The following is an 18,948-nucleotide window of genomic DNA, read 5'->3' on the forward strand; positions in this document are numbered from 1 at the left end:
AATGCGTGCGGGTGTCGGCTAGTAAACCATAATGCGCTTGATTGCTGTCCTCTTCTCTGTCTGTTGTCCATTTCTTGCATTTGTGAGCATTATAATTTACTAACTAGCCGGCCCTCTCAGGATTTTTGGAGTCAAGGGCTTCACAATGCGGCCACCTGCTACGCCACGGTGCTACCCATTTGAAGAGTACAGGCATTCAAATTCCGACCACGCCAAAGCACCGCCAAAAATAACGTTCCTAGGTATAGACAAGCCAACGTAGCTCATGTTTCGACCCTGCCGGAAACCTACCACTATGACGTCACCGCTATGAAGCGTGGCTTCATGAAGCGATCGCCAACTTGCAGAAGGCATCCTGAAGGAAAGAGAGAGAGAGAGAGAATAAAGAGGCCAGATGCCCTTGGGGGGGGGGGAGGTAAAAAGGAAGGGGTAGAAAGGTAAGGGAAAGAGCAGTTCAGCAGGCGTTCACCATTCACACAAACTTCACTGTTCATGCTAGGGCTCGCTGGTCATACGGGGTGCGCAGTAGTTCACTCATTTTTCACTTTTCACACAAAGTTAAATCGGAAAGATGGCGCGCGTGTGGTGCAATCTAGGGGAGTCGGACAGTGAATGAAAGCGTTATCCTTGGTACTACATTCAAAGCCCAAGTTGCTATTCCATCCAATTCCACCAAAAGTATAATAATTTGAGCACCCCTGATGAAGTATACGTCCTTGCACTGCAAACATATCCTTCATGCCACTTAGGGCAATGACCTAAGAACTACTACTACTACTACCTTACCTGAATCCATTACAAACACTCCCCAAAAAGCGAAAATTCGATCCCTACACGACTTACGAGCATCTCTCAACCCACCCCCATCCTGCGGCTAACTTCGGCGTATCGTGGAGAATGCTGGGAACCTGGAAGTAAACGGTAACCACTTGTGAGATCATTCACATCCCTTTTTACATCAAGGCTATGGCCTCACATAGTAACGCACCCACTGATAAGCTATACACCACCGTATTTGCTGTGGAGAACTTGGCACCGACAGTATATTTGCCTCAATGCCAGCGCGCCATCTGCAAACGCTGCACGCACCCGTCCCTGTACCTATCTACGACTGTAAGCGCACGTGCTGAGACTGCGGTCCAGACCACCTCACGGCTAGCAGAGTATGCAGAAATTTCAGTGACCGAGTTCAGACTGCATTGGGCTGCCGTTAGGAGAGCTTCTCCGCCCGAGTCGTTTTGTAAGCTCACCCGTAAGGGTGCTGTTCCTGCGCCGTCGCTCTTCATCTCTCGCAATGCAAGAAACAAGTAAAGTTCGAAACTACGACCGCTGCTACCACCTTCATTCGATACCCCAATTCCCCTAATAAAACAATGCACACCGACCAGCAACCCCTGTAAACTTAGACCCCCGCCAGCAGCAAATAAAACCCGCCAATCAAACACCACCCACCGACTAAGCTTGGCAGCTATCGTTGCACCCACGCTGCTCGTATATCTACTCCCCCAACCTTCCTCGCTACTCTCGCCACGCCATCAGTCCTTTACTTTCGCATGCCAATGCATAAAACAGAAGACACACAGTTGAAACAATAGCTCGAACTCAACTTTAGCTCACTTCTGGTGTAAATAAACTGTTGGAGCACACGGTGCACAATAGAATCTCACCCAACATTGAAGACAACGGGTATTTTCTACATACGATGTACGGCTTCCGCTCCACGTATCGACGCCCGACTGCTACCTCCAGCCTTGAGATGAACTAATGAGTAATATGAACAACCGCAGCGCTAAATAAACACCCCCATGCATATAAAGAGGCTTTTGACCACAACAAACCTCGCAATCTTGGAAAGTTTGTGTGTTGCAACTGCAACCATTCAGAAGCACGCATACAACGTAGCGACATGCTACACCGACGCCACACTCCCAAATCTGCCCACGCGGTAAGGGTAATCGACGGCCAGACCAATGAATATAAAGGTTACCAGGACATGCACTACATCTACAGACGCCGCTGAAGAAATCAACATCACCCTAGCAGCCTAACTGAAAAAGCAGCGAGTGTTGTCACGGAGGGAGGAGCAAGGACAGGACGAGTGGCAAGGGACCTGTGGGTGCAGAGGGTTATAGGAAAGAATGAGGTGCGGTGCGAGCCTAATGGGGCACGGATGACAGTAGGCTGCGTAAAGTAAATTCAGTGGAAACCAAATATACTAGCAACCGTAACTGCTCTTCCGCCTCGATAAATTGGAGTGATCGCCCCACATATTCACGTATAGAAATGCCTCGATGTGATAATTCACAGCGTTAGGGAAATGTTTTTTTTAAATGCGAATGCATTCCTTAGTCGGGGGTTGTCGTGCTCCGTCGGCGTGCGCCTGCATTCCTCCAGCGCGAGCGCACGTGAGCGCGCGCCTCGTAGTTCTGCCTTCGTCGTCGTCGTCGTCTCGGCGCGGCGGACCCGCGCCGCTACAGTCGGGGGTTGTCGTGCTCCGTCGGCGTGCGCCCGCAGGTGTTATCTCTCCGCGCTCCTCCTCGCCCCTAGCAACAGCTGTGGCGCGCCTAGCAACCGGAGCAGGTGGTAGCTCGGGCGGGAGTAGCGGAGGGCAAGGGGAGAGGAGGAGCGCGCTCGGGCGTGTGAGGGCGCTCGCATCGCGGAGCTCGGCGGGAGAGAGAGCTCGCGCGCGGGGCGGGCGTGTTGCGCGGGTCTCTCTCTCCTCTCCGCGTACCCTCTCTCCGCTCGCTGCGCTCGGAAAATGTATATAAATGCAGTGGAGCGCACGCCTCTCTCCGTTACTGCTTGCCGCAGCGCACTCATCGGTGCACCCAATGCATTTGCATTTCCGCACGATCCCCTTCGGGGAGGTGGGGGGAGTTTTTTTTCATTTCATTTTTCATTTATTGAAGCCTTAATGGCCCGGAGGCATTACATAAGGCGGGGGAAAACAATATATAAGAGACTCTAAATCACACAAAAAGCTGAAAAAAGGAAGAAAAAACGAAAAAAGGGGAGAACAACATTGCTCTGAAAGGAAACAAGCAAGCAGAAAAATAACCAAAATCGTAGACTGGAAATAAAAGAGCAATAAACATAAATAATAGGCATCATAATGCATGGGTCACTAAAAGTTTGTTACTGACATGGTTCAACTAACAAGCCATTTCAAGAAAAAACAATTTAGGTCAGATGTATTGTTAGTTTCTCGCGAAAAGTCGTGGGTTCGGCGGACGAAACGATACTGTCGGGGAGGGTATTCCACAGGGTTATTGCATGAGGGAAAAAAGAATCTTTCATCGATGATGTGCGGCACTAAATGTGTGCGATTGGTTTGCTATGGTTGAGGTGCGGCGAGATTCTGGGCGGGGGTTGAAGTCGCGGGTGCCTGGCTAGTGGGTGATAGTAGAACGAGTGAAGTAAGCAGAGACGCGAGATGATGCGACGTGATTGGAGACATGGAAGGTCAAGCGTGCGTTTGAGTTCAGTGATGCTAGATTTCTGCGAGTAGTTTGACATGATGAAGCGAGCAGCGCGGTTCTGGATGAATTCTAATTCGTAGGTGAGATATGCCTAGGGGGGGTGCCAGATAGATGAAGCGTATTCCAATTTAGCCGAACGTATGTCTGATATGCAAGTTTTTTAATAGCGGGCGATGCAAAAAGCCAAGTGTGCGTGAGGCATGTGCGCATATTGTTTCAATGTGAGTGACCCACGATAATGACGATGTCAATGAACGCCTAGATACTTATAGCAGTCTGTTCGAGTTGTTTCATTTGAACTGATATGGTATGCGTGATTTGTGATGCTGCGTTTGCGGGAAAAGGACATGGATTGCCACTTATTAAGCTTAAGAGCCATGAGCCTTTTTCACACCATGCAACGATAGTGTCAATGTCATCCTGGAGATCAGTGGAATCGCTAGGGTTACGAATGGCATTGTAGATGACGCAGTCATCCGCAAAAAGTCGAAGTCTGATTTTTGTGTTAGATGACAGGTCATTGACGTAGAATAAAAATAATAGGCGGGATAAGCCTGCTCCCCGGGGGACACCGGATGTAACACTAGAAATTTGCGAGTCATGAGAGTTAGCAGTTGTGTATTGTACGCGTACTTTTAAGAAATGTTCAATCCAAGTAATCAGTGTCGGGGGGATTCCAAGAGTAGATAATTTTGCAAGAAGGTGATTGTGTGGGACACGGTCGAAGGCCTTCGAGAAGTCGAGAAAGATGGCGTCAATTTGTAGATGATGTCCAAATGTGTCAAATATCGCCGGTGAATTCTGAGAGCTTAGCTTCGCATGATAACATTTTTTTAAAACTATGCTGGTGCGCACAAAAGAAGGTAATTGATTCAAGATTGTTCATTAAGTTGGTTGCTATAATGTGTTCTAGCAGTTTGGATGGTATGCTGGTTAGTGAAATCGGACGATAATTAGGTGCTTTTGATCGGTCTCCAGACTTATGGATGGGAATGATTTGTGCCTTTTTCCAATCGTGGGGAACTTCACCAGTGCTTAGTGACTGTTGGAAGAGTAAGGTTAGAGTTGCGCTTGACAGGGAAATTGCGTTTTTAAGTAGTCTGCTGCAGATTTGATCGCAACCGGCCGAGGACGATCATTTGAGATAGTTTATTAACTTAGCTATTCCATCAACGTTAATCTGGATATCAGGCATTGTGGTAGGTGAGTGGTGTGGTAATTGGGTAAAATTAAAGCTTTGAGCAGGTGAAAATACTGACGTAAAGAAGTCGTTAAGAGCTGTAGCAGATTTTTCAGTTTTAATTAATTCGTTTTCTGCGTTTGAAAGAATTGGAAAGAATTTACGAGGGTTAGACTGTAGGATTGATAAGAGGTCAGTTGAGAAGAATTTGTCTTTGGAGGCTTTCATTTCTGTAATGTATTCATTAGCAATCAACTTGTACTGATCCCAAACCCTGGGGTTACTAAGAAGCTGTGCTTTCCTATAAAAGCGGTTTTTTCTTGTTAAGTAGGCGTTTTAGGCGTTGCGTAAACCACTGGTTATTTGTGTCTGTATTTACAATGATAGTAGGAATATGCCTGTTTTTAAGAAGTTCATGTTCTTATATAATTCCCAATCGGTGTGAACCTAGCGAGCAGAGTATAACCGTCGAAAATCGTCGTAGAAGAGTGCAAGTTCACGGTTAAATGCGTCGAAGTTAGCTTTCTTGTAATCAGTGATTAATTTTTGCGTGGGGGTGTTCTTTTTTATAGGCAATGAAATGCTGATATGAAGTAGGCGATGGTCGCTGATGCCAGGGAGCAGGGTCACACTTTTTATGTTTTCAGGGCTAGATGTAAATAAGAGATGAAGGACGTTGTCGCCCCTTGTAGGGCATGTTACTGTTTGGTGCAGATTAAAGTCCAGAGTAAATTCAAGGAACTGCTTGGGTTCGCTATGTGGCGATTTGTTGGGTGCTGACAGTAGCGGCCAATTTATGCTGGGATGATTAAAATCCCCGAAAAGGAAGATTGGTGACTCGGGTATGTATTATTTATTTGTTCTAGGGAAAAACGTAAGTTATCGCAAAAGGAGGGGCTACTATCCGGTGGACGGTAACAGATTCCAAACACTATTTTGCCAATTGTACTGTGCACGCATACCCATGTCAGTTCAATGTTGTCGTCGTGAGTGATTAGTGACGACGATAAGCTGTCTCTAACGGCAGTCAGTACTCCTCCCCCTCGTCTGTCATGTCGGTCACGTCGATATACTATTAAATTGGGGTTGATTAGGAAAACGTCGCTGTCACTGATGTCCTTGTTTAGCCACGTTTCGGTTAACAAGACGATATCGGCTGCAGTGTCGTCTATGAAGCTTTCGAGTTCGTCACGTTTTGGGATTATACTGCGGATGTTGGTGAAAAGCACGTTCATGTTAAGGAATGAGTCAGGTCGGTTTTTGGAGGAAGAGAGGGCAACATTTCTTGTTCGTCACTGGGGTGCGTCACATAAGGTATCTCTAGGGGCTGCTAGTGTATTGCTGTTTGGTGCTGTGGGGTGTTCGATTATGCTATCGGATGCAGCATCGTAAGAGTAACATCTGCTACCTCCGTGTAGTTTGTCCAGGCTTAGATTAAACGCGCCTTTTTGGGGGCTTGACAAATTTTAACAATTTAGAGCGTGCAAAGCGCGTACTTGGGGCAAAATCTTTTGTTATTGCGAAACATGTATCTCTTAGCTTACGTCCGCAAGCCAATATGTTTTCTTTCGTCTTGGAGTGAGCCAGTTTTACTATTATAGGGCGTTTTTTTGTTCCAGAAAATTTTCCAAGCCGGTGTTCACATGCGGTAGCAGTTCTTCGTTACCACAACTTGACCACTGCTTGTACAGCTACCTCTAGTGGTCAAGTTGGGCTAACATCACCCATTACATACCAATTACCACTAGTACAAGGCTCATCTTGTTTACAGGGATGAAGTAACTCAAAGGAAAAGATTCTGGCTTCGTGTTTTTTGAAAAAAATTTCCTGCCTCGGCGGAAGAGGCTAGCAGTGCCAGTCATACCCGAAAGTGGTTGAAGTCGGCAAGAGGTGAAAATCAGCTGAAATAAAATTAAGCCCGTACGCGCTGCACAGCAGCCACGCAGCCCCGCTCTCGCCAAACACGGGACGAAAAAAGCGAATTTTTTTTTGCAGTGGTTGAATGGGGGTGAAACCGTGTTTGCCGAGCAATAGCTTTTGTTCGTTCAGAAAACGTCCATACAATTCCACCGCAAGACAAAACGCGGACGCTGCTTGGCCTGGTCCACTGTGTTGGCGCGAACGTGCCCTGCACTTGGGTGCATCAGTGACTCCTTGTACCATAATCTGGTGACAGATGCCCTTACTCTTTCCGCTACACCCTCTGGAACGAACGAGCAATCGAACGCTTTCACTCCGCAACCTCACGTGATGCTTGCTTGACCTTGAATAAGCTTGATGGTCAGACTGACGCCACGATAGAGGAGGCGTTTTGTGGTTTTGAGCATGGAGTGATAGAGCTTTATCTCTAAAAAGGAGGCTATGGCGCGCTTCCACGGGGGCGCACAGCAAACGTGCCGGAGAAGTTGGTATCTGCACTACTGCAGCTAACTGCGGCACACAGCAGCAGAATAGCTGCTCTTAGGACAATACATGCAACACAAACACGCACATACACATACACACCCGCACACGCGCACGACGCAACAATAGCATGCTAACAACTCCAGGCAAAAAAAAATGCCGAAATGAAAGGGTATTCCCAATAAAATGAAGTGCCCAATTGAAAAGCTAAACAATTGATACACATTGACGTATTAACCTGTAGCTTAATTGGGACTTGAATTACGCAACTAGTAAATGCAGTTAGAAGCAACTTCGTCGTTGTTGGCTGGCTTTGGGATCAAAGCAGCAGTCTACTAGCGGAACAGTGTCTTGCTCATAACGTTGGGCTACACTGTGGCGTCAGTGAGACTGAAGGAGACTTACCCGCAAAAAGGCTAGCTGTTGAAGCTGTCTGCTGGAACTGGTGCTGCGCGTACTTTGGGAAAACCATGTAGTAGCCTGTCAAACCTATGTACACCACGACGCTGCTAAGAGTCCTGAAGACGAGGAGGGGGTTTTTTGCTAGACGCCTTAGAACTTGAATTGCGCCTGCAAGAGATAGAGCCGAAGGTCTTTGTCATAAGTGCCACACAATTTAATCGTACATGAACCCCCTACGTCACTATTGCCCTCAAAACATCTGGAGCGTAAAATTTTCGCATTGTAGAGATGTCAATGCCATTTAGAGATCGTATTAATGGAAACCATCAAAAATCACACTAAAAAATTGCAGTTGAAGGAGAATGCTAAAAAAACTGAAACAATCGTTTGAGACGTTACAGTAATAGAGTAAACGACGATAAATAAAGATCTAAACACTACTTACAACTCTGGGAATAAGCATACGCAGTAATTGTGCGCTACGTAGAGATTATGGATACAAAATAGAAAGCAAGAATCTTTTAAGTAACCATTATAAGTATACTGCAAACGTATTCGAACATTAAGCGTACATGGGAGATGACGGCCGTCCCACGCTTGGAGTGTATTCCTGCATGCGTTTGCAGGACAGCAGCGTTTTGCACACAGCAGCGTTTGCACACGTTAGCAAATTGGTATCTACTGGTTACTCTCTCTTGCTACGTGAACTTCTAGAAGACGACGTTGACGACTACGTCCCTACAGGGAAGGTGACCGGACTACGAGCCCGACTACTCCCGCTGCCCCGCAAATACCATTTCACAACTTCCATCGTCCACGCCTTCGTGCCCAATGTGTTACAGTGTCCCCCGGGCCGCCGTGTTCACGTGATAGGCGGCTGGCTGCGCAGTGACGGCGTGTCATTCTAACCTTAGTCTTTCAGATGTCCACGTAGTCTTCTCCAGGCAGATCGAACTGAATGACGATCCTGCACTTTTCATTGTGATTTTCTTATTCAGCCTGTTCACTTGTACCATGAACGACTGGTGTCCGGCTTCGTCACGTTCACCCTCTACGTCATTGTATTTCTAACAGCGGATCTTTTGTAGGTCGAGCATTTTTCTGCGTCTGCGGTAGGCCGTGCGTAACTCGGGTACGTGCAGGATCCCATTCCCACCGGTGACGATTTCCAGACCCACCGATAGAGGGCGCAGTGGTCTCGAAGGGGTGTTGCACTGCCTTACGCTAGGGGAGGTAGCTTCCCGCCAATGAAGTTTAGCTGCCGATTTCTTTGCGCGAACCGCAGAATCTGGCGGCGACGGCGCGGCCTTTCTCGAGCGAGCGCCCGTTTACGTTCGAGCTGGCACAATTAGGCGAACGACAGTTCCTCTATTTCCGCAGATTTCGCACTGCATAAAACTAAGTTTAACTTTCCCTTTTTGCTTTTTCAACCGAAGGTTTCATCTTCTTTCGAACTTAGCCTTTTGTTTGGAAATGCTTCGCAGTCCTGTTTCGCTCTCGCAACACCATGGATCGCAACATCCACCGCTGTGTTATTAGCAGACATCACGTTGTCGAGAGTGATGTATAATCGTAAAGCCTGTCGTGTCTCGGTGCAGCAACAAGGGTGTATGCGAAGATTGGGAGTAAAAGTTTCTATGGTTAAGGGAGTCAGGCAAGGAGGCACAATCTCAGCTAAATTATTCATGCCATGCTTAGATTGGAGGTTTAGAAAACTTTACTTGAAAAAATCCGGTTACGGATTGACGGCGAACCATTAAATCATTTAGCATTTGTAGCTTACAGTATCTTACTTAGCCGTTGATATTGTTTCCGACAAATTTATTTGGAAAGCTTAGCATCAGAGTTAAAAATAAACAAGAAGAAATCGAAGGTAAGGCCCGAGAGATTTGAGGAGAGGCACAAATAACGTAACGAAATGCTAGAACATGTCTGTGATTATAACCCTCTCTGTACCTAGTAAAGACAGAGGTCTTTCCAAACTGTAGGGCACGTTCCGGAGCTTGTCGGGCAGGCTCGAGGGAAAACTTACGTTATTCGTCTCTCTCCCTCTCTGTGACCCGACAGCGGACGCGCATTAGAGAACAAACTCGCCTATGAGAAACAAGTGGTCCCGAGCATGTCATGTAACGGTGTGCAGACGAAGGAGAACAGCACGTGGATAGTCCGTTTAACAGAATGCGTTACCAAGAAACACTAAACGAAGTAGCAAGAGAGCCAGGATTCGATTGGAACACCAACGTTTTTACCACCTACCATAGATGGATGAATTGATGCGTGGGTAACTCTCGAACCAGAGATTTACGGAATACGTGACAATCCCACAACACCCCACCACCACAGCTTACTGACGGCAGCTCACTAGAGCTACATTTAGTGAATGCTTTGCGGACTTCGTCTTAGAAGCGCGTTTTGAAGACATGTCGTGAGGACAACAGGACTAGTTTGAGCATCCTAATTACAGAAGTAGCAATAAAAAAGTGGCAAAGGGCCTTTTGCCAAAATGTACCGTATGATTCGAAATGCAAACGTGGGTTTGTGCTGAGTCTTGGAAATGAAAAAAGAAAAAAAAAACAGACGCATAATAAAAAGGACAAGGATAATAATGAGAAGGCGCGTTCGGTAGTCGGACACTGACGGATTTACAATTACAACATAAGGGCTGTATATATGTCCCAGTAATTTTAACCCTGCATAATAATAATCATCATCATCATCACACTCAGGTACACTGCAGGGTGAAGGCCTCTCCAACTGACATTCAACCGCTCTAGTCCTGCGTTGCTCGAGTCCACAGTTTACCTCCAATTACCCCCAATTTATTTCTTCCCCACATCGTATCAATGGCCTTCTCTTCTTCTAGACCTTGCAACAAGGAAAAATGTTTATGGGTAAGAAGAAATATATCTTCTCATGTGACAAATTCCTCGTGTGGCCTGCAACCTTGTTGAGGCTTGATCAGAAGATAGTGCTGTTGAGATAGCAAAAAAAAAAGAACCCAGCTAAATTGTTTGATGCAATTTCCCGCGCTCAGTTAATTTTTTGTGTTGGTTAACCACTGCTCCACAGTGAAGAGAACACCGAAAAGCTTATGTTATTTTTTAGCTTCGAGCTCACATTTACCTTTCATTTCTTCCCGTATAGATGGGCTTGATGCGTGAGGGAGCGTTTTGGCTTGTTGCGACGGGTCCCCCTTTCGTGGTCGGCGCAGCTTCCTGGGGAACAGTGCCACGGGAAGTGCGCTGGCTAAGAGGCAGGCGGCCAGCACCAAGTACCCCATCCACCACGCGCCGATCCAACGGGGGTCCCATGGGGTTATTCCGGGATCCGCTAACCGCCAGGCAGAAAGTAACGCGGTTTTAATTTCTGTTGTAACTACTAATCTAGCAACGAAACTGTTTTAAAGACGATAGTCTTCCTTTGGCTAAAACGAGAATATTTTGGTCTGTCTGTCTGTCTGTCTGTCTGTCTGTCTGTCTGTCTGTCTGTCTGTCCCTAGATTTATCCGCCGGGCCAACAGCAGTTAAAATTGTTCTTGAACAAGAAGTCTATGTAGGAAGAACATTTACAAATTTCGAAATCTGGTAGAATACTTCACACTTCTCAACATTTTTTCGCAAAACGAAAACATGAATCCTATGAGGCGAAAAAGCACCACATAACTAGTATGCTAGCAGTGTCCATGTAATTAAAAATAGACTTGGGGTGGATGTTAGCGATAGCAAATACAAAACGCTTAAAATATTTTGACAAGAAGTACAAGAAGGCATCATGGTTGAGCACTGTGTTTGAGCCCCGAGCAAAAGGACCCAGACGTAGCGCGCAAGCCATGCAAACGCGGGAAAATAGAACCTAAATAATAAAAACTATGTTGCCTTATTTGATTTGATTGTAGGGTTTAACGCGCTGACGCGACGCAAGCGATGAAGCGAGCCGTAGTGTAGGGCTCCTGATTAATTTTGACCACCTGGGGATGTTTAGCGTGCGCCGATATTTCGTGTACAGGGTCGTTTTTGCTTTTTGCCTCCATCAGAAAAGTGGCCGCCGCGTCCGGGAATCGAACCCGCATCCTCGTGCTCAACAGCACAACGCCTCCGCCACTGAGCCACCGTAGCGGGTCTTTCTTGTGTTATTATGCGAGCAGGGTGACAGCAGGGAAAGAGAAGCAATTGCGTGGCAGGGCCGCTAGAAGACTGTCGTCTTTCGACGACATTTGGAGCGAATCAAGCAGATATACGGTCAGCTTTTAAGCTATTTCTTCCTCGAATGCACTTGTACACATAACAGGTTGCTTAAACGCAATAAATCAATATAAAATCATATTGCCTCATGGCAGCGTGGCTGCGATTATCACCGTTACCGCCATTTCACGAAAGCTGCATTCGTTCTCGAAGTTACCTCGTGTTACGGAGAGAGGCGGTATCCTTGTGTGACACACAATTGCGTATGCATAGCCTCGCTTTTGTGGGGTAGTACATGATCTAGGTAACTAGAAAACAGGTGCGCGTTTGCACACTGCGCAGTTAAGTCGTACCATCTTGTATTTGTGTAATTTATTGCCAGCTATACATGTTACGCCCACAGAAACAGTTCAATATCGCCTCTTCTTGGATGCGACATCCTCAGCCTGAAATGCTTCGCGCATAACGGTGGTTGATGCATCAACAATTCCGAGGTGACTTGTATTTTCGCGTTTACCGTGTTTGGTAACGATCACTGCTTTCCTGTTGTTCTGAACGTATGACAGAATTGATGCAGCAAAGCCGGTTTAATATTTTAAATGATTCAATACGAACGCCTAGAGGTTATTTTAAAACGGGCAATTCCGTTAGTTACAGCATACTACATTTTACATGGTTGTTTGTAAACACTGCATAGAACTGGGACGCACAACGCACACAGCTTGTTTAGGACGAGAGGACGAGTGTTTCTGGTCTAACTCGATTTGAAAATCTGTCGTTAAAACCTGATTTAATTTCTTAGACATTGGTTGGCTCGTTTTTTTTATGTGCAGGCTACTCTGGTTTGGACTATAAACGTTTTAAGAAGCCAGCTTTAAAGTCTGTGGGAATTCATCGTTAGATACTTTTCTGCCGGTAATCCCAAGATCAGATTAAACCTTTTTGTCGTATTTGTGCATTGTTCTGGTCAATAAAATGCACAGTAGTGGAACATTTCATGTCAGTTCCATAGAACATGGAATCCGTTAACGTACAGTCATGGAGAATTCAAATACGAACCGCGGAGCGCACGGCCGAAAATACCGGTGCCGTTACATGGCAGCGGCCGGTGAAAACGCATGGACATGCGCAGTAGAGATGTCGGGAGCGAGGCTGCGTGTCCCACTTCGATATGTTGCCCTCTGCTCGCTCGCATGATTGCCTTGTCGCGATGCCGCAAGAGCGTTGAAAACAATTGTTGGCGATGCGGCGCGAAATAGTATCTGCGGACACTGCATGCTCGGCTCACACGAGCGCTTGCTCCCCGTGTGTGCCGGCGTGATATTGCAGACATATATTTGCATGTGGAATGCAGTAACTTGAGCAAATAACGATCAAAACTTGGGTCGCGCCCAAACCACGCTCAGTGGTACCTGCTCCGCAGATTTCTAGAAGCACTGAGGTGCCTGGCAACGAAAAAAAACCCCCAAAAATTAGGCCACCAAAAATTGTTGTGCAAGGGCAACTGGCTTGTAGAATGGTTCGACCTGCCTATCTTCTTAATTTCTGTGAATATTAAAATTATTCCAGTAATTTGCCCAGCCCACAAAATGCTTGCAGTTGGGGACTAATTCTGGTGGTATAAGTTATTGTTTGCTGCACCGAATCCGCGAATTGCCTCAGCCATGACTCCGTCAAACAAAGGCGTGGCAAGGTATTACGCGCCGCATTGCTCTCAACTCGACCAACACCTTCAGCTGCAGTGGCGGTAGTACCATGTAGTACTTGCAGTGTTTGCAGCGCGCTTGCGGAATCGGCATAGCGACAAGGCGAGCATGCGAGCGAGGAGAGGGCGACATATCGCAGCGGGACAAGCACCCTCGCACCCGACATCTCAACTGCGCATGTCCGTGCGTTTTCGATGGCCGCTGCCAGGAGACGGCACCGGGGGCCCTATTCTCGACTGCACAAATTGCCGGCAATTCTGGTAATTTGCCGGAAGTCTTTTCTGATTGGCTTTCAATTTTGGTTACGCGCTTCCGGTTGACAAAGCGTTTGTGTGTGCTGTCGTCAGTTTGACGTTTCATGTCGTTTACGGACACCAGTTCGAAAGTTTGCCTTATTTCTCGTTACTAAAGGCGCATAATTCTTGGCCGGCAATGAAAAACCAGACTAAATGCAGCGGACATGGCAACGTAAGCCTGTCTTTGCTATTCAACAACAATACTGCTTGTAATACACAGCCCCTCTGTGATTGGCTGAGAAGGCGTGACGTGTTTACACAGTTAGCGGGAGCGATTACGCCATGCATTGGCAACTTCTGCCTGTGTAAAAGTGACGTAATTCCACGTAACAGCTTGAAAATGGCTGCTGTTTTTGTCGCAAAATACAAGCAAAATCGGGCAAAAAATTGCCCCGGCTTACGGCGCCGCGAAATGTGCGGCAATTTGCAGCAGGCGCAGTTTCGCATGCGCGCTGTTTAAAGCATGTTTCCTACCGAAAGAAATTATAGTTTCAATTGCTTCCAAGTCAGCGATCATGGAGCATACAAATAACGTGCAATATTTTGCTTTTATGTTTGGCAATAAAATAAAAATTATTTGCTTGGCGTAACCGCAACATAAGAGGGCAGTACAAGCCTTTCCATGACAAAGAGAACCCAATGCATGGCATTTGTCCATACTGTCCTAGTAAGCTGTTGGGTCACATGATCGAACTCAAGCGAAAAATAACAAAGAAAAGTCACTATTTGGTTCATTACAGCGCTGATTGAAGTCGAGCTTGACGAATGAGTGAATCGGCGACATCGCTGCGCCCCGCGGTTATCAGGCGTAGCGCTTCGCTGCTCTTATGTGTCATAGAAGCGATGGTCGCGGCCGTCTTTTTCTGTGATCACGCCATAAACTTGTAACATAGCAGCAGACGATGGCGTGGCGGAGGTGGCGGCAGGGAAGGTGATAACGCAACAAAGCTTGCATTGAAGCACAGAGCCTAGCTATGTTAATAAAAGCGATTGAAAGAAATAAATAGATGCGGTAAAAAAATTGTGTGATGCTCTTTAGCTCGACATCCGCCTTTCGCTCGCTTTTGGATCAACGTACTCGATCGCCTTGCGGTGTTGACGCCAAATTTGACCTCCAGAAATGTGTTTTTCTTGTCAGCCTCAGCTACCTTCTTAATTTTTATAATACATGCCAAATGTTTTTATATCTTTCTTGCGCAATATTTGATACCTTGGTACCGATCTTTATGAGTGACTCGGGAAATTACACTGCATGTCGTCATAGCTATAGTGCAGCACGTCACTGATTGTTTGATGGAGGCGAAAAGCAAAAACGCCCGTGTGTGCGAGATTTCGGCGCACGTAAAAGATCCCCAGGTGGTCGAAATTAATCCGGAGCCCTCCACTACGGCGCGCCTCATCGCATGCGTTGTGTCGGCGCGTTAAACCCTACAATCAATCAATCAATCAAAATCAGTCACTGATTGTTTACGTCATGCTTACGCAAAAAAAAAAAAAAAAGCATGGTGAATTGCCGGCAATTTGTGCAGTCGAGAATAGGGCCCCGGTATCTTCGCCCCTGCGCTCCGCGGTTCGTATTAAAATTGTCCATGACTGTACATTGTGGTCTCGTACATAGCCACTTGAAAGGCTTACGTTGACAGAAAAGCCCCGCGCATTGGCCTTTATCAGAGCAGTAGACCTCACGGAAGCTTCATTCCTATCTAGCTTTGGAAAGCACCTTTTGTTAAGATTATGCCTTGAGTCATGGGCTTATTATCTTTGTGCACTGTGATTTTTGGGAAAAAGATGAACCATGTGCCGTGTTTTAAAATGCCTTTGTGCTTGCGGAACGAGTAATAAGCATTGAGAACAGGCTTCCGGTGAAGTTACAGAACGCGCACTAACCAGGCTGGGCGCCACTGGAAACAGAAAATGGCACTTACTACGCAGGTCTTCGTAGCGAGTCAGACAGAAGGAGGCCAGACTTAGGCCAAGGACTGGTCCCACGAAGCGGCATACTATCATAATTCCTGCAAACCGAAACATTGGAATCTGAGAGAAAGGGGATAAACGGCGTTTCGTGCTTTCCCAACCTGAAGACGACAGGTAGACGTCCCTGATGCTTCAAAAACTGACTGAAATTGATTGCCGGTATTCACATAAGCCTGCGGTAATAACGTATTGCCACTTTGCAAGTGTTCTTTCATAGTTGCCGCTGCAGAAATTATTTTTAAGAATTATGTGTTATAGTCGCAACGTTCTCTTGTGTATTGTTCGTCTGCGCGATACTGTATTTTATTGTTTTATTTCGGAACACTCAAGACACTTGCAACACTACATCGGCAATAACTATTTTCTCCATGGCACGAAATCTGAGTAAGGGATGCAGTAAAGACGGGAAGTTTTTACCCCCGTAGTCCGATAGAGAAAAGGTACCTAAACGTTCGGGCTACGGTTGATTTGACAGGAAACTCACAAAGGTGACGGTGGTGAATATCTTGAAGATGGTGGTCGAAGTTACGGAATACGGTAAGAAGTGAAGGGTTTATATACCATTCCTTACAGTTACAGTATGCGTAAGTAATAAAGTGAAAAACAATGCACAATGTAGCCACACCTGCCTACTAGTCAATATGCGCTCCTTTAACACCGTTTTCCACATAAACCACTTGGGCGGTAACGGACGGGACTCTTTTTCCGCCACGGGATCCATATAGTTGCCCGGTTTGCAATAGAACTTCCGACGTGAACATTCAGTCCCCCTCAGTAAATCTCAGCCTAAAACCTCCTAAAATCTTATGAACCTTAAAAACCTAATTTAAAACATTAAAACCGCAACAAATCTGTCCTTTTCTCTTTTTTGGAGGCGACCCTCCAGCTCCTGTACCTAACAGAATTCTCGTTCATAACTGGAGTTCTGGTATCTCCTTACTAGCTCATTAAAATGTAGAAAGCTCAAGGCATGGGCAAAACTAGTACTTGGTTCATAGCAAGGGTTAAACTGCGCGTCGACCTCGGGAACGGACTTACCAAAGTAAAGGGCCGAATTTTTCCTCTTTACGTTGTCATCCATGTACGTCGTGCCGACCACGTAGCAAGCAACGCCAGCCAGACCATTTAGGAAGTTGGCCGTAATGAGGAGTCCCACGGCAACAAACGTCGACCAGTCTGAGTCGCGTGTTGCGCAATGATCGGTCGGACTTAGCAAGTCCCTGCCACTCTCGCTGTCCGCGCAGAACTGCAGTGGTGTGGCACCCATACTACCGGGAGTGCCGCCAGCATGTTTCAACAGGTGCGTTCCAGGTCCGAAGATGGCGTAAGGCAGGTAGCTTGCTAGGGCACCAATGACTGATAGGAGGATTCCTACTGATATCCAGTTAGGCATGCTTGTGCGGCGCAGGAACAACAAGAACAGAGCCGTGGCCAAAAGGGAACTGAAATCATCGGCGACCAGAATGATGCTGGACATCTGGCTGGATATGGAAAAGCGCTTCTCGAGGGTCGACAGGGTGCCCACCATGTAGGCCCGGAAGGCACCCTGTGCGACGCCGAGGATGCCAAAAACTAGCCCGTACATTCGCGACGTGGCGAACCGTTGAAGCCAGTCGGGCCGGAACTGACCAAATCCACAGCGATAGGCACGCTCGTCGTCGTGTTCGAATTCATCGTTGCTTAACGCTAAATATGCAGGTGGGTCCTTTTTCGGCGTCAGTTCCCGATCTCTGTCACAAAAAGTTAGTTGATCTCCATTTTCCATGGCTCTGATTGTTGAGCTGCGATCTTGGATGTTAGTGTAGGCCTGTGCTTCTTGTCTTCAGCCAGTTTAATCTGTGTGGTAAAAAAACAAACAAAGTAAGTATTACTTCATCACATTGTCTCATTTACAAAAAGGACTTATAGGGGCATTTGAGTATGCTACAGGCCTTTATTCGTTGAATTTTCGCTTTTGGACATCGACACAATGCTCTCAGTAACACCGTTTATGGAAATGCGTGAGTCATGCCCGACTTGATAAACTTTCAAGTGTCTGTCTGTTGGAACTGTGGTACCTTACCCTAAGGTCATTCCGGTGATTCTGCGAATAGTTTCAAGAGTCTGTTTTACCTATAACGCGATGAGGCCTTTCTACGGGTAATTTCTGTTGTTATGATCCACATTATTTTTCCCTTCCGAGCCATGGCCTCCAGTCTCTTTTTGTAAACGAAGTCTCCATGCATTGGACATGCTCGCAATGTACAGGCTGCAATATGTGCCAATCACGCTACCACAAAAATAAATTGCGAGAAGCTGTAAAAGCAAAAAAAAAACAGTGTTTTACCGACACATTTTGTACGGGGCCTATGTGCGGACGTTTGTGCGATTTTAAGAGCCTAATGGGTAGAGCAAAGAATTTTGTGTTGAGCGGTCGGTTTTGTGCAAAGCATTCAATGGACTGTTAAGTTTGTATTGGGCAGTGGCCACCTAAGCCATTTTGTAATGTTCGAGCTTCCATCCTGAGAACGCGTGCCAGGCTGAAAACGCTTTGGGAGAGCACAGTGCGCCGAAACGTATGGTTAGGTACTCAATACAGAGACTCCGAACGCAAATCTGTTACAGCTATGGGTAAAGTTATCGGGAAAAGAGCTTCCTTATGACCGACTACCACGATAGTCGAAACACTGTCATAGACAACCGAAGTTCATTTATTAATTTATTTTTAACTATTCTAAAAGCCCGTGTGTGTGCATCACTTGGAAGGGATTAGTGGGTTCGCAATCGAAAATGCAAAGTATGTTGTAATCGGAACTGTACACAAAAGGCATAGATCCTGTACATGAGTGCAAAAAGAAAAATCGAGAGTGTATGCAGAAGCAACGCCAAACAAGAGATGATTGAGAGAGGAGGACACAGTTACATAAAAAAATAGGCATAGAAAACGAAAGGAACACGGTCAGTACACCCTACACTCTACTGCAACGGATGTAGAAAAAAAAGAAGGAAAGAGATAAAAAGAAGAAAGATGGACGGGACGTGAAGCAGCTGCTAGACAGGTTTGGAGTGTGCCTGAAAAGATGAATCGATGAGCGTTCCGGTGTGAGGAGGAGGAACAAACGTTAATTTTACATATTTAGAGCAGATGGGCGGCCGCCTTAGTCCAGGTAGCCGCGTTTCCGGTGTGAGAAGACAATAAATTTTATTCCGTAATTGCTAGGACTTAGGGTGGTTTTTTTAATGTTTTACGTTTAGCGAAAGTTGCACGAACATTGCAAATATACCTCTACGCGGGCTGACATTGGCGGCGTTTGAGAGATGTGAACTTGGGGAAACGTTTTGTTACTG

The 18,948-nt window shown here is 46.4% G+C and overlaps 1 protein-coding gene across 1 annotated transcript in view; it reads right to left on the bottom strand.

The window, feature by feature from the left end:
- The window catches only part of LOC144179874 (solute carrier organic anion transporter family member 74D-like), a 43,231-nt gene extending 25,777 nt beyond the window's left edge, over window positions 1–17,454 (bottom strand). Inside the window, exons 1-2 of the mRNA XM_077708299.1 lie at window positions 16,660–17,454; window positions 7,468–7,632 (exon numbers count right to left, since the gene is read on the bottom strand). Of these exons, the coding sequence (XP_077564425.1) occupies window positions 7,468–7,632; window positions 16,660–17,386 (892 nt within the window). The 5' untranslated portion in view covers window positions 17,387–17,454. The remainder of the gene's footprint in view (window positions 1–7,467; window positions 7,633–16,659) is intronic.
- Window positions 17,455–18,948: the final 1,494 nt, after the last annotated feature.

Source organism: Haemaphysalis longicornis, unplaced genomic scaffold, assembly GCF_048455015.1.
Source record: "Haemaphysalis longicornis isolate Haplotype H1 unplaced genomic scaffold, Haemaphysalis longicornis Haplotype H1 scaffold_4, whole genome shotgun sequence".
NCBI lineage: Eukaryota > Metazoa > Arthropoda > Arachnida > Ixodida > Ixodidae > Haemaphysalis > Haemaphysalis longicornis.